General features: G+C 34.1%; 1 protein-coding gene across 1 annotated transcript in view; it reads left to right on the top strand.

Moving 5' to 3' along the window:
- The first annotated feature begins 6,638 nt into the window (after positions 1–6,638).
- LOC127903676 (stemmadenine O-acetyltransferase-like) overlaps positions 6,639–15,518 on the top strand; it is a 32,611-nt gene continuing 23,731 nt past the window's right edge. The window contains exon 1 of the mRNA XM_052444058.1: positions 6,639–7,785. Coding sequence (XP_052300018.1) covers positions 6,658–7,785 — 1,128 coding nt within the window. The 5' untranslated portion in view covers positions 6,639–6,657. The remainder of the gene's footprint in view (positions 7,786–15,518) is intronic.

Here is a 15,518-nt window from a genome sequence, read left to right as displayed (position 1 = left end):
TTTGAGGAGTGTCTTCGATTTAAAATTTACACCACAGTGACTGAATCACGATACACTGCGTTTGAAGAGGTAGTTGAGGTATTCAGGAGAGTAGAACATAGTATTTCAAAAGGATGGAGAGTTTAAGCACTAAAGCAGAAGCATGTCAAAGCTGGGTAGAGGGTGGCTCTATTAGCAAGCTGCCTAAAAAAAGGGGTATTCCTACGATTTACTCTGATATCATGCGAAGGAGTCAGGGTACAGGCTTCGGGGGAGACCCAAGACAGGTTGTCAGTTATAGCTCAGTGCAGCCATCAGTAGGGAGTAATACCAAAAATCAAGGACAATACGACCGTTGTGGTGGAAGACATCGTGGTGATCGTCCTAAGAGTACCCAACATACTTTTTGCTCTTCATGTGGCAGGAACTATTAGGGCTAGCGTCTCGCTAGAGAAAAAGTTTGTTATCTATGTGGTCAGCCTAGACACATTAGAAGATTCTGCCATACCTTGTCTCAGGGTGACAGTTCTGTAGGAGGAACAGCCCCACGGTATCGACCTCACTCTAGCCAGACTCGTTGTCAGAGAGGAGTATAGACGAGAGGTACTACGTCTACTTTTAGGAGTCAAATAACTGCTCTATGTCAGAGAGGTCAGCCTAGTCAACTTCATACTCAGGCTCGAGCTTTTACTTTGACACAACATGAGGCAAGTGTTGCACCAGAAGTTATTATGGGTATATAATCTATCCTTAGCTGTGAGGCCCATATTCTTATTGATCTTGAATCCATGCCTTTATTTATTTCCCATACTTTTGCTATGCATTTAGAGCAAGAGCCTAAACCACCAAATTGTGGCTTAGTTTTTCGCACACTTACTGAAGAGTCATTACTTGCTGAGAGTGTATATTAGGATTGTATGATTAGAATGGGTAAGCATGAATTTGAGGCGAATTCAATCTCTTTAGACACTCATGACTTCGATGCTATTTTGTTCATAGATTGGCTTGAATTTCATTATGCTACGGTGGATTATTTCAAACAGGAAGTTAGGTTTAAAAAGCCAGGGAAAGCTGAGGTGAAATTCTATGAGAGCGCATAGTTCTACCCTCATGTGTCATATCTGCCATTAGTGCAAAACAATTGCTAAGAAAATGGTGCTCCGCTTATTTAGCTCATGTGATAAACACAAAAGTTCGAGAATTGAGATTAGAGGATATTGTCGTAGTTAAAGAATTTCCAGATGTAATTCTAAATTAATTTCCTGTGATGCCACCTAACAGGGAGGTTGAGTTTTCTATTGATTTAGTCCCTGGAGCATCTCCTATATTTATGGCACCGTACAGGATGGCTCCAGTAGAATTGAAGAAATTGAAGGTTCAACTACAAGAGTTGGTGGATAAAGGGTTTATTAAACCTAGTGTGTCCTCGTGGGGAGCTCTAGTCTTGTTTGTTAAGTAAAAGGATGGGAGTTTAGGACTCTTCATCGACTACAGACAGTTGAGTAAAGTTACAGTGCGTAATAAGTATCCATTTCCATGCATCGATGACTTGTCTGATCAACTCCAGGGGCCGAAAGTATTTTCTATGATCGATTTGTGCTCGGGGTATCATCATCTTAGAATTAAAGAGGCCAATGTTCCTAAAATAGCATTTAGAAGCCATTATAGACACTATGAATTCTTAGTGATGCCATTCGAGTTGATAAATGCTCCATAAGCATTTATGGATCTCATGATAGGGTATTTCGCTCGTATCTAGATCGGGTTGTAATTGTATTCATTAATGATATCTTGGTGTATTCTCGAAGCAAGGAGGAGTATGTAGAGCATTTGCAGATTTTTTTGCAAACTTTAAGGCAAAAACAGTTGTATGTTAAGTCCAGCAAGTGCGAGTTCTGGTTAGACAGAGTAGGATTTATGGGCCATGTGATATTAGCTGAAGGCATTTATGTTGAATCTCAAAAGATTGAAGCAGTTGTGAAATAAATGGGAGTGGCCTAAAAATGTCACAGAGGTTAGAAGTTGCTCGGGGTTGGTTGGCTATTATCGTAGATTTGTGGAGGGATTCTCTAAGATTGCTTCTCTGCTGACACGGTCTGGATTATTACCTAAGATATCTCCAAAATATCAAAGATTATATTATAAATGCTATTAACATACATTAGTTTATTCTTAATCCCAAAAGAATAATATAACAAAATTAAACAATCCCAAAAGAATGAAATGATTAAGATGTCCTAACAAAAATTATCTACATCTTCTAACACCATCATATAGCCAAGACTCAAAATATATTTACAGTCACTGGTCGATCTGTTGTACCTGATATTAAGGATCTTAAAGAAGAAATTATGGAAGAAGCTCACTGTTCAGCTTAGACAATGCATCTTGGTAGTATAAAGATGTATTGCGCCTTGAGAGATCATTACTGGTGGCAGGACATAAAGAGAGAGATAGCAGAATTTGTTTCTCAATGTTTAGTCTGTCAGCATATTAAGGCTGAAAACCAAAGGCTTGCAGGGTATTCTCAGCCACTTCATATTCCTGAGTGAAAATGGGAGCACATCACGATGGATCTGGTAGTAGGACTTCCACATACGCAGAAGGAACATGATAATGTTTGGGCAGTTGTTGATCGACTTAAAAAATCTAATCACTTTTTACCATTTAAAACCACTTATTTGATGGACAAGTTGAGGAGTATTTATGTGGCTGAGATAGTTCGACTTCACGAAGTACCTTTGTCCATAGTCTCAGATAGATATTCCCGATTCACTTCTAAGCTCTGGACTAGCTTACAAAATGCTTTAGGCACCAAGTTGAACTTCATTAGAGCTTTTCATCTACAGACTGATGGTCAGTCAAAACTTATTATTTAAACCCTGGAGGATATGTTGCGAGCTTATGTTATGGAGTTTAAAGGTAATTGGGATAATTATTTACCTCTGATGGAGTTTGCTAACAACAGCAGCTATCAAACTGGTATGGGGATGGCACCATATGAGGCCTTGTATGGTCAAAAATGCAGAACTTTAGTATGTTGGGATAAGGTTGGTGAGCGGAGGTTATTTGGTCCAAAATTATTTTAGGATAGTAATGAGAAAATATAATTAATTCGGGATAGAATAAAGGTGGCCCAAAAAAGACAGAAGAGTTATGCAAACAAGCGTAGACGGGAACTTGAATTCGAAATTAGTGACAGAGTTTTCATACAGATATCTTCTTGGAAAGGGGTACTTCAATTTGGGAAGTGGGGGAAGCTAGGCCCACACTACATTGGGCCATATGAGATCATAGAGCGCATTGGTTCGTTACCTTATCAATTAGCTCTACCGCCCGAGTTATCTATAATATGTTTTATGTTTCAATGCTCCGGAAATACATATATGACCCAAGCCATGTGTTATCGAAGCAACCTATTCACTTGAAAGAAGACTTGACTTACGAGGAGGGCCTAATGGAGATACTGGAAGGAAAACACCAAGTTCTATTTTCTAAGACCATTCCTCTAGTAAAAGTACTGTGGAGGAACCACACAAAGGAAGAGGCTACCTGGGAAAGCGAGGACTTAATGCAAGCTTAGTATCATTATCTTTTCTTATCAGGTACGTAAATTTCAAGTACGAAATTTTTATAAGTGGGGAGGATTGTAACATCTGTTGAAAAAAAATGAGGTGGTGAAAAGGTAAATAAAGATAAAAGAATAAGCTTGAAATAAGGGAACACATACACACATGTGAGAGAGTGAGAAAAACTGTAAACTGACCCAAAACCCAACCCCACCCTTAAAAGTGACTCGGTCGAATCTCACGATTTCGATCAACCCACCGGCCAAACTTGGTACCAATCTGAAGCTTAAAGACCGGTCGTCGTATCCCAGCCATCACAGTTGTCGATTAACAGCCAAAACACCGGCATTTTAGCTCAATAAGCGACGGTAAAACCCACCCCTTCTCGTCGCCGATTCTGCTAGTTTGAGGTGACACCACCGCCTGGGTTTTGTTCCCTACAACTCCCTTTTGATTATTAGACCATCCACAACCAACGAAAGCCGTCGATTTACCATGGTTCAGCCGTTGGAGTTACATGGTTGTCGAACTAGATTTCGGCACCGTCGTCACACATGGGAGCTCACCACTACTATTGACCCCGTAAAGCTTTTAGTAATTTCTGAAATTGAGGATTGGTTGTAATTACGGTAATTCAATAATTTTTTTATTTCAGTGTATTTTAATGATGTACGGATTAAAGGGTATTTTAATAATTTTATTGACATGGGAGTTGTATATTATGGACAAATGTTCGTTTCGAGTTTATTGCATAAATTTAGTCCTAATTCTAATTTACGAAAATTAATTATGTTGTTTCCTTGATTTAGGAGGATTCGCGAGCGAGAACCAATCCGCGAATGTGGGAGATAACTGAGTATGAACATCTTCATTATGAGTGGAATATACAAAACCTATTTTTTATAGTTTATTATGATTTAAAAAAATTTTAAAGGCTCCGATTTAATGATTTTTCTATAAATGGATTTTATTTGCGTATTGGTATTTATTATTAAAGATGTGTATGATTAATGATTTTATTACCGATTTTGAATACATGCATGATAATATTTTAAAGAAAAGGAATTAGATTTAAAGTATGTTCAATGAAAAGGAAATGAGATTTCAGATGTGATTATATGTTTATGTGTATGTGTATAAAAGGTTGTTTACCAAATCATTGGACAGTACCATTCTCCGATTACAGTGATACAGATATGATGAGGCATTTGGGGCCTGTGTGAACACACATAGATGCTTCAGGCCATGTGTTTGAGCGCTTCTACCTTTTGGGGGCATATGCATGTGATATGATGATAACAGTAATACAGATACAGATGATACAGATGAAATACAGGCCTTTGGGGCCCGTCTGAGTAGACACAGAGGCTTTGGGTCGTGTGATTGGGCGCTTTTGTCTTTTGGAGACTAGATTATGCATGCAGAGATATGATGAGATATAAGATGACACTTCCATGTCTATCCGTGTAGCTCCAGGGCGTGACGATACCTAGATAGTACGTCATTGCCCGTAAGTTGAGGTCCGGACACGATAAGATTATTCCACTGGGTGCTTGTTTAGTGATAATTTTAGATTTTTGTATTTTACATGATATTATGATATAATTTTCCATGGTTATTACGTACGATATTATATATGCTCTTCAAGGTTAATACTATGATTTAAATGTTAAATGATTTAGTAGTGGTTTCTCGCATATGGTTTGATGAAATCGTGTTTGGAAATGACGTTATTATTTCTTTTAAGGTAAAAATGTATTTTCAAAAATTATTATCCACTCATTGAGTTTTATACTCATCTCGTTTTATTATATCCCCCACCCACCCCCCCCCTCTCCTCCCCCCCCCGCCAACAGGAAGTTATAGGTACAGCAAATCAACCCAACGAGTGTAGATATATTTTGAATCTCAGCCATGTGATGGTGTTAAAAGATATTTTTTTTAAGATATCCTATTTTTTTGGGATTGTATAATTTTCTTATATTAGTCTTTTGGGATTAAGAATAAACTAATATATGTTAATATTAGTTACAATATAATCTTTTCATACCCTAGAGATATCTTGGTAAAAATTCAGTATTTTGGTTGAGAATGATAATCATTGGAGTTGGTTGTATATTGAATTATTTTAGGAGAGCTTGTTTTGCATAGTTACAGATTGAGAGTGTTATATTTATAAAGGAGAATTTGCCGAATTTTAGGTAGAATTCTTACTAATTGGATTATTATCTATTTAGTTTTAATGCGATTAAATAGACTCGCCCTGAGGGTTTTGGGCGGGTCGTTTCACGCACACACGCAAGCGCGTGCACACACACACCCGCCCAAATACACAATCACACTATTCACCTATATATATATATATATATATATATATATATATATATATATATATATATATATATATATATATATATATATATATATGTCCCTGTATTTAATTCCAATTTCAACAAAAGTATCAAAATTTAATTTCATATTCCATCCTATACATGAAACATCAATTAAATAATTTTATTTCCCAGGGTTGGTGGGAGAGGGAAATGATCATATGATTTTCACAATAAGGGGGCAAACCAATTCGACTTTTTCCGTCAGAAATACAAAACTTACTTCTTGCTAATTAATATTCTGGTGACATAAAAATAAAATAGTAACTAGCATATTTATGGACAAATCTAAAATATTTATGTTACTTTCATAAAATATTTTAAGTGTTGTACAAATTTTAATAAACAAGATATAGATGCACAGCTTTCTGGTTCACAGAATTTGCCAGTGGACTTTATTTTATTTTATTCATTAGTTTCCCTTCTTTCTATATATTAAATATATGTCCTTATATAACAAGTAACAAGAATTATTAGAATTTGATATATCTCAATCTGATGTATTGACCCGGAGAGTGAGAATTTTTTTAATATTGTCTATTATTGAAATCACCTCCATTTGTTGACTTTGTATATTTTCTAAGGGATTCGCTTTGATTTTCTTTATTATTTTGGAGATCCGATATTTTCAGAAGCAATTATGCAAGACACTTATAATAAATATGATGAATTTGGCTACACACTAAATGCCACTCAACACTCACTAAAGCCAGTAAAAGATGGCAGTGACCCTCAAAAAAAATTTCCCAATAATTGCTTCCAAATTAATCACCAATGATCTCCAGATATTCACAAAAAGAAGTATCAGAAGTGCCACGTCTGATGTTCAGATCATTTCCACCGAAAGAGTCAAACCTTCACTTCCAACCCGAAAACATCTTAGAACCTATAAACTTTCATTGATTGATCAATTAAGTACTGATTTTTACATTCCCCTAGTCTTCTTCTACTCGGCCAGTTGCAAGAACCAAGATTTCAGAAAAAAATCCGATTTACTGAAGCAATCTCTCGCAAAAACATTAACCCACTACTACCCTTTTGCTGGAAGATTGATTGATGGCTTTTCGGTCGACTGTAATGATCGTGGGGCTGCATTTATTGAAGCTAATGTTGGCTGTGATATATCAAAGTTTCTTCAACCACCAGATATGGAGCTGCTACAACAATTAATCCCACCTAGTCCCCAATTATCGAATTTAGAGATTTCTGAAAGAGAACTTTTGGCTGTCCAAGTAAACCTGTTCAACAGCGGTGAAATGGCAATTGGTGTTTGTTTTTCTCATGGAGTGGCCGACGGTTCGGCATTCTTTAACTTCATGAAAACCTGGGGTGAAATCGCTCGTGGGGTGATTAATGATAATGATAATATTTGCAATAACAATATCGTTTTAGATTGCACCTCTCTGTTTCCGCCCGTAAAGTTCCCACAACAGTATCAGATCCGAAGCCCACAATCTTCACGCAAGATTGTGTTCAAAAGATTGTTGTTCAATGGAAAGAAGATAGCAACTCTAAAGGAGAAGGTGAATAAAGAATTAATGGCTGATAACAATTCTGACGATGACGTGTTACAAGCAACTCGTTTCAGGGTTGTTTCAGCACTCATTTGGGGTGCCTCCATCGCTATAGCGCGGGAAAGAAAGAGGACAATTGATAATAAGTTGAACTCTCATTCAATGTATTATCCTATGAATTTGCGTAACAAGGTGAATCCACCAATGTTTCCACGGTGCATGGGTAACATTGCTCGGCTTGTAAGGGCAGAATGGTCACTAGCCCAGGATGATGCCATAGAGATAACAAGTTTAGTAAGAGAAGTGGTAAAAGCCAAGAGAATGGGAAGAGATGTGATGAATAATGATGAGTATTTAGGTTTCATTAAGGATATGTATGAAGTACCGGAAGATTCGAGGTCATTTCTTTTGACTAGTACGGTTGGATTGCCTTGTTATGAAGTTGATTTTGGTTGGGGGAAGCCTGTTTGGTTTAGTTTCGGGCCCATATTGTTTCCTGATTTTGCTATTTTATCAAGCACAAGTGACGGTGAAGGAATAGAAGCATTGGTGGTAATGTCTAAGGAGGACATGGACAAATTTGAACAAGAAATTAGCATCATGGCTTATGCTTCCCCTAACCCTAGCATATTTTTAAGGAAGTAAGGAGTTAATTTTATTTCTCTTGCTTTGAATAAAAAGAATTGTCTTCTAGTTAGAATAGTAATATGCTTACAAAGTTGAGATTATTGTACAATAACTGTATCTCATTATTATCATACTTCTCTTTAAATAAAATCATGTTATGTATGCATACTTCGATCAGCGAAAACTGGAAGAGGACAAAAAAAAGGTGAAAAAAAAATGTACGTAATGCTTTCCTTTTTTTCCTTTTATCATATTTTCTGATTGCAAAGGCAGAATTATTGTATCATATTTGGCATCAAATTTTATTAAAGGATCCTCGTAAGTAGTTATATTGGATATATATATATATATATATAACTCTGAATATGCGACATAAAATGTCTGTGATGTCATGTTGTGAATGTTGCCAATAAGAAGAAGTTTCAGTGGCGCAGGGAAGGATTTCTTATTAGGGTTTGGAGATTTGAATACAATTTTGAGGAGACAAAAGAATAGGATGAAAAGAAATTGGAGCTCCATCTAGAAGAGGAGAAATTGGGCCATCGACTTCAAAACTCACTGTGATATATGTAAGCTAAATTAATTTTATGGATCTCTTATCAAGTATGGTATGGACACACTCAATATAATTTTATGCGTACGGAATATCTAAAGTTCTAAACTCTCAAAATTCATTCAAATGTACAAATAAGAGAGTGGACTGACTGTGATTTGGTAAATAGTCTTTTTTTTACTATTATAGGCTTTGATTATACTAACCCCCGAAAATTTGGCTTAAAATCATATAATAATTTAATATTATATATAATCATTCTCAGGTGTGGACGCCCGCATCTTTTTTAATGCGGACACACTTTTAAACCGTGCGGTTTAAAAGAGTTAGTTATTAAATGAACTATAAAACCGCATGATTTTAAAGAATTAAAAACTAACTCTCTTAAACCATGTCGTTTTAAAATGTATCCGCATAAAAAATAAATAAGGACGTCTGCACTAGAGAATGACTATATATATATTCGTAAAAAATTTATTTATTATAGAAATCTAAAGTCAGCCATTGCCGAACAAATCGTTGTATTGAATCAAATCTTCATGATAGATTAATAATATCAAAATATATTTTTTTAGAAATAAAAATAATTTTCAAAAAAATTATTTATAATATTTATTTAGGGATAGATTCGGATTGCTGCTTATGAAATAATTCACTTTTGCTGGTATTGATGAGAAAATCAACTGGACAAATGCAAAGTTTAAGTGTTTGATAAAATAAACTACTGAAGTATTGTATGTTTGAAGAACAAAGTGCATATGTTTAATAATTATTATAAACACATGATGTCGTCCCTCCAGTTTAATAGAGTTTTTAAATCCCACCTACTTCTTGAAAAGTGGTACATTTTATAATTACAATGGATATAGGCATACGCCTATGAAAACAAATATGATAACAAATATACAGCAATAAGGAAGTACCTTCATAATTAAGCTTCCGTTTGATTGAAAGGATGTTGTGAAGCTTGATTAGTTAATTCTGTTATTTCTGTTATGTGATGAAGTGGCATGCTGAGTCAGCTTTTGTGTGGGGCCAGAGTTAGTTAATTTGTTACTGCTAACAGCTGGACAACAGAGCTATATATGCAGAGCTCAGAGCTGATCAACTAGAGAGAAAAAGTCACGATTTTGAGAGACCTAGGGTGAGAGATAGAAAATTCTCTGTAGGAGAGATTTAATCTCTGTCATCAATACTCTCATTGTAAACACTTGGTTAAATAAAAGCTTCAAGCCCAGAGGGGTTTCTTTGGTCGTGGATGTAGGTACTTAGGTACTGAACCACGTTATATTGTGTGTGCATTGTTTCTGGTTCATCTTCCTTTTACTGTTCTTTGGTTATTTCTTGTGTTTGAGCTGGTTAGTTTTCTTGAGTAAAGATTGTTGATCTTGAATCGATTGGGTTCTATAGCTTAGGTTATTTGATTGATTAGAGTGGTTCTTGAGGAATTCCACAACAGATGTCACCGTTATTTTATCTGATTCTATGATAACAAAACATATAGTAACAATTGATGGTTAATAATAAAAAGAAAAACGAGTTTACATTGTTGGGATCATCTAAGGTCATGCACAAGATCTTATTACCAGAAATGATCGATTTGTCCACCATTTTCCATTCTGATTGGCTTTTGAGAAGTCCAGGGGTTTCATAATATTATCTTTCAATTTTAGTTTAAAAAGTCCAAGTGTTTCATATGATAATCTTTCAATTTTAATTTGAAATTTACCAATTAAGCTATCAAAATAAGTCAATTAAAAAAGTGCCAACATTTTGAAGGTATGTTCAAATCGATTAAAATGTTTTATTATCTTTAAAAGGTTAGTTTTCAAAAATTTTGCACATAAGTCCATTAAAATGTTTTATTATCTTTAAAAGGATCAATGGTAACTTAGTAAATAAACATAATTAAGTATTAAAAATATAGATAGATTATTTTAACTTGCTCCACATCCATTTACTTAAAATACCAATTGGATTACAATATTGTTTTCTTGTGTTTAGTTTAATGCAGGATTGGACAAAGTTTATATAAATTTTGACAATATCAAAATGAAAAATAAATAAATATTAAATAAGTACTTGAATGGTAATTTAAGTTTTATTATAGAGTTTATAAATGCTATTTTCAAAATAATAGATTTCTATATGCAACTTTTAAATTATGTAAAATTACTCATACCTCATCACATATATGGAGGTGAGATAATATTTAGAAAAATATAATCTCAATTATTTACTTAACATGAAAAGAAATAAATTGTATAATATTTATTCTATTACTTAAATTTAAAGTTGTAAAGAATGAAACTTAAATTTAAAATTGTAAAGAATTAATAATAACTTAAATTAATGGATTATGGGAGAATTATCTTTCAAAAAAAAATTTAAGATTAACTAGCTTTTAAGGCTTCTAACGTAATCTTTTTTATCTCGAGTTGTTAACATAAAATAAAAATTTTACTGTAAAAAAATTATCCTAGACGTCTCTTTAAGGTAAAAATATCATTATCACATGATAATTTGGTAGGTCCAAACTGTGTTATTCTTAATTTACTTATTTATGCTAAACACTATAAATTGATTTTTTTGGTCCTCTACCTAATCAAAATTGAATATAAAACATTTTGAAGCCTCTACGTATATATTTATTTCCTTGTAGGCATGTACAATTCAAATTTCAACAAAAGTATCAAAAGTTATTTTTACGGTTTTTTTGTTTAATTTCACATCCCATCCTATACATAAATATCAATTAAATAATTTTCTTTTCCAAGGTTGGTGCGAGGGGAAAATGATCTTGTTCCTATGACCTTTGCTCTCACTATAAGGGGGCAAACCAACCCGACTTATCCCCTGAAAGATACAAAAGTTATTTTTTGCTAATTAATATTCTTGTGACGTTAAAATAAAAAATAACTAGTATATTTATGGACTAATCTTAAATATTATGTTACTTTCATAGAATATATAAGTGTTGAGCAAATTTTAATAAACTAAATATATATGCGCAGCTTTGGGATTCATCGAATTCGCCAACGGATTTTATTTTATTTTATTCATTGATTTCCCTTCTTTCCATATACTAAATATATGCTCTTATATAATAAGTAACAAGAATTATTAAATTTGATATATCTCAATCTGATCTTTTTGCTACCGGCATATTCAGACTTAATTTTATTATTATTGTCTATTATTGAAATTATTTATTTTGGAGCCTGTCATTCCTGATAATATTATGTATTATCCATATTTCTAATCACCTTCTTTTTTAATTTCTATCTTTTTAGTCAATTTATTTTGATTTTCTTTATTATCTTGGAGTTCCATTCTTATTGCGAGTAATTATATAATTATGCAAGAAACTTCGCTTGTTTGTTAAACATTTGGAATATGAAGTTTTATTAATTTCAGGTTTTTTTTAAGTTTTGCTTTTTTGTTTTTTTGTAAATTATGTTTGATTTTTAAGAAATTTGCATCCGAATAGAAAAAAAATAACTTTTGTGACTTTTATTTAAATGAAAAAAGGCATGAATAAAAAATAAATATTATATTCTTAAAATATCTCTAAAAATATACTTATTTGCTGAATTTTAAGATTTTTTCTAATTTATAAGGAAATAAATGTCAAATAACCATGTTTAATATGTTTTTTATAAGGAAATAAATGTCAAAATGCCACTTATATTCAGATATAAAAAAATAAAAAAACAAATACGTCATTTTTTTTCTCTTTTTTAAACCAATACAAATCAACGTGATTAATGTCGAATGTATGGAATTCCATGAGTATCCAAATGAAGAATGCTTGATAAACTAGTTGGAAGATCACTAGGATTGAAAAATCGTTGACAAGTCTAATGGGTACAAGCCCAATTGGCCATAAAGTCGGCAGCAAATGTAGCTTCTCGAAGAACATGCCCGATACTAATGGATGACCTAGAAGCCAATGCTCGAACACACCCAATGATGTAAGTAAAATCTCATCGCACAAAACTACTTGAAATGGCCCAAGAAACTACAATGGCTGAATCAGATTCTACCTCAAGATCAGAAAAGCCAAACTAAGCAGCAAGATCTAAACCTTCTAACAAAGCCATTAATTCAGCAAAAAGAATAGATTGGTGCCCCAAAAAGGAACCAAAAGCAGCTAATGTCACACCTTGATGATCTCGTAAAACACCACCAGTAGCAGCCATGCCTAGGTTTCCCTTAGAACAACCATCCACACTCAACTTCACCACCCCCGGTGGCGGTTTCATCCAAGAGACCAATTGAGGTGGTCTACAGGGAGGCATGATAATCCTCAATCCCTCCCCAATATGAGTGTCCAAAATGCCTCTCAATTGAGATGTCTTAAAACCAAATACATCACTGACTAGTCTAATATCCAGAAGCACTCTAAAAATAATAGTGTTCACATTAAAGGCAACTGAATCTTACCTGAGAGTGTTTCGAGCCTTTCAAACATGCCATAGAATGAAACATGGAAGAATGACTCGAATATGTTTAGAAGAACAGCAACACCGTTGCCAGTGACTAAGCAAAGCATGGGGAGACAAAAAAGGGAGATACGGACGACCAATCATTGAGTAAAATCGCCGCCAAACCTGTTGAACCTCTGGGCAATTCAAAAATAAGTGTCTGACAATCCCAACATCTCGATTACAAAGATACCGAGAAACCATATGAAAACCCCTAGAGCACTAAGCATCATCCGTGGCCAAGAAACCATTCAATAAACGCCACAAGAAAAAAGAAACCTGCGAAGGAATATGTCGTTGCCAAATTAAAGAAAAAACCTCATTCTGGCTACGGGACCCATGTACAAATTCCCAACTACTCCTTAGACAAAAATTCTCATCCCTAGATATGGCACAACAGAGTATATCTGGCCCAGTACCAGAAATAGGTACTAACACAATTTGTTCAACAACTGATGATGACAGTACTAATAAAAGCTTCTTCTTATCCCAATCCACACCACACCAAAAAGAAGATATAGGGGCCATAGAAGCTGCTGGAGGATTAAAATGAAAGAGAGGTGTAAATTCAAGCCAGTAATCATACCAGAAACTACTATCACCTGATCTAACCAACCAACGAATATGAACCTCAGCAAATATGCCATTTAAATATTTGCATTCCGACTTATTCAAATTTTTTTAAAAAATAAATTCATTTAAATTTTTTTAAAAAAAAACCTACCTTATAATAAATATGATAGATTAGGCACCACACACAGTAGGCCACTCAACACTCACTTTGGTGAAAATTTTCTCAAAGCCAGCAAGAGATGGTAGTGGTTCTCAAAAACATTTTCCGACCAACTGCTCCCAAATTGGTCACCAATAATGTCCAAATCATAAAAAAAAAAAAAGTATCAAAAGTGTCGCTTCTAATGTTCAAATCATTTCCACCGAAAGAGTCAAATCTTCATTTCCAACGGAAAAACATCTTAGAACCTATAAACTTTCATTGATTGATCAAATTTATTCTGATGTTTACATCTCCCTAGTTTTCTTGGCCAATTGTAACCACCAAGATTTTAGGGAAAAAAAAATCCGATTTGTTGAAGCAATCTCTCCCAAAATCATTAACCCACTATTATCGTTTTGTTGGAAAATTGATTGATAGCTTTTCAGTCGATTGTAATGACCAAAGGGCTGCATTTATTGAAACTAATGTTGACTGTGTGTTAAAAAGTCAGCTTGTTGGGCACCGAATTCGGTGCCTACCGAAGATGAATTTTCAAGGACATAATTTAGACAATTTCATCAATTGGCCAGGTTTTTTCAACGCCTCAATTTGGCTGGCTGGTGTAAAATGATCTCTATAAATATAGAAGCATTTTGCACTTGTTAGCGTCCCATATTTTTTAAAGCAATTGTAAGTGAAGTAATTTCAGAGATTTGAGAAAGTTTTTACTTGAGTATTTTATTGAAAATACAATTGGCTGTTTTTTCGTTTTGGGTTTTTGGATTTTAAGAGTTTTTCTCGCTTTTATAAATTCTCATTTATTAGTGAAATTATCTTCCAATTTTTGTCTATAGACATAGACTTTATGCATAACCATGTAAATTATTGTGTCCTATTTTCTTTACATTTATTTATCACTACAATTATATTTATCCACAAGTCGCGACTACCATACTCAACCTATGCTTCTGTAACAATTGATATGAGAGCATATGGTCTATACTTTGGTTAAACGACATTGTTTACATATACAATATTGTTCACGTATATGGTATTGTTCACGAATACAGTGGAGCCAACAGTCTGTACTTGAAGTATCAAGAGCCTACAATGTAGTTATGTGGTTAAATGGGTGTCTGAGAAATTTCAAGTGGGACCGTCGAGACCCTCCATTCTCCTGAGAACTTTCCTGGTACATTATCTATATAAATAGACACGTAGATATTATTCATTCGGGTTAGGTAATTAAAAAAAAAGGGATGGCAGAGGCATCATCTTCATATTTCTCAACAAAGACTATTGTGACGAATGCAAAATTTGAAGTGGAAAAATTAGATGGTACTAATAATTTTGGCATGTGGCAATGTGAGGTGTTAGATGTCTTATATCAGCAAGAGTTGGACCTCATTCTTGAAGAAAAACCTGACAAGATAAATGACAAGAAGTGGATAAAGATCAATAGATAGGCAACTGGCACTTCTCGCCTATGTCTGGCTAAAGATTAGAAATACTCTATTATGTGGCAAATATCAGCAAAGAAATTATGGCATATGCTGGAAGAAAGGTACATGAAGAAAAGCCTTGAAAATAGGCTTTAAATGAAGAAAAAAACTCTATCGATTCACGTATGCACCTGACATGTTGATAAATGACCATGTAAACTCATTTAATAGGATATTAATGG

The sequence above is a fragment of the Citrus sinensis genome, chromosome 7 (genome assembly GCF_022201045.2).
Source record: "Citrus sinensis cultivar Valencia sweet orange chromosome 7, DVS_A1.0, whole genome shotgun sequence".
Taxonomy (NCBI): Eukaryota; Viridiplantae; Streptophyta; class Magnoliopsida; order Sapindales; family Rutaceae; genus Citrus; species Citrus sinensis.
Note: the sequence above shows the minus strand (reverse complement) of the source record. Positions and strands in the feature narration are given on the sequence as shown.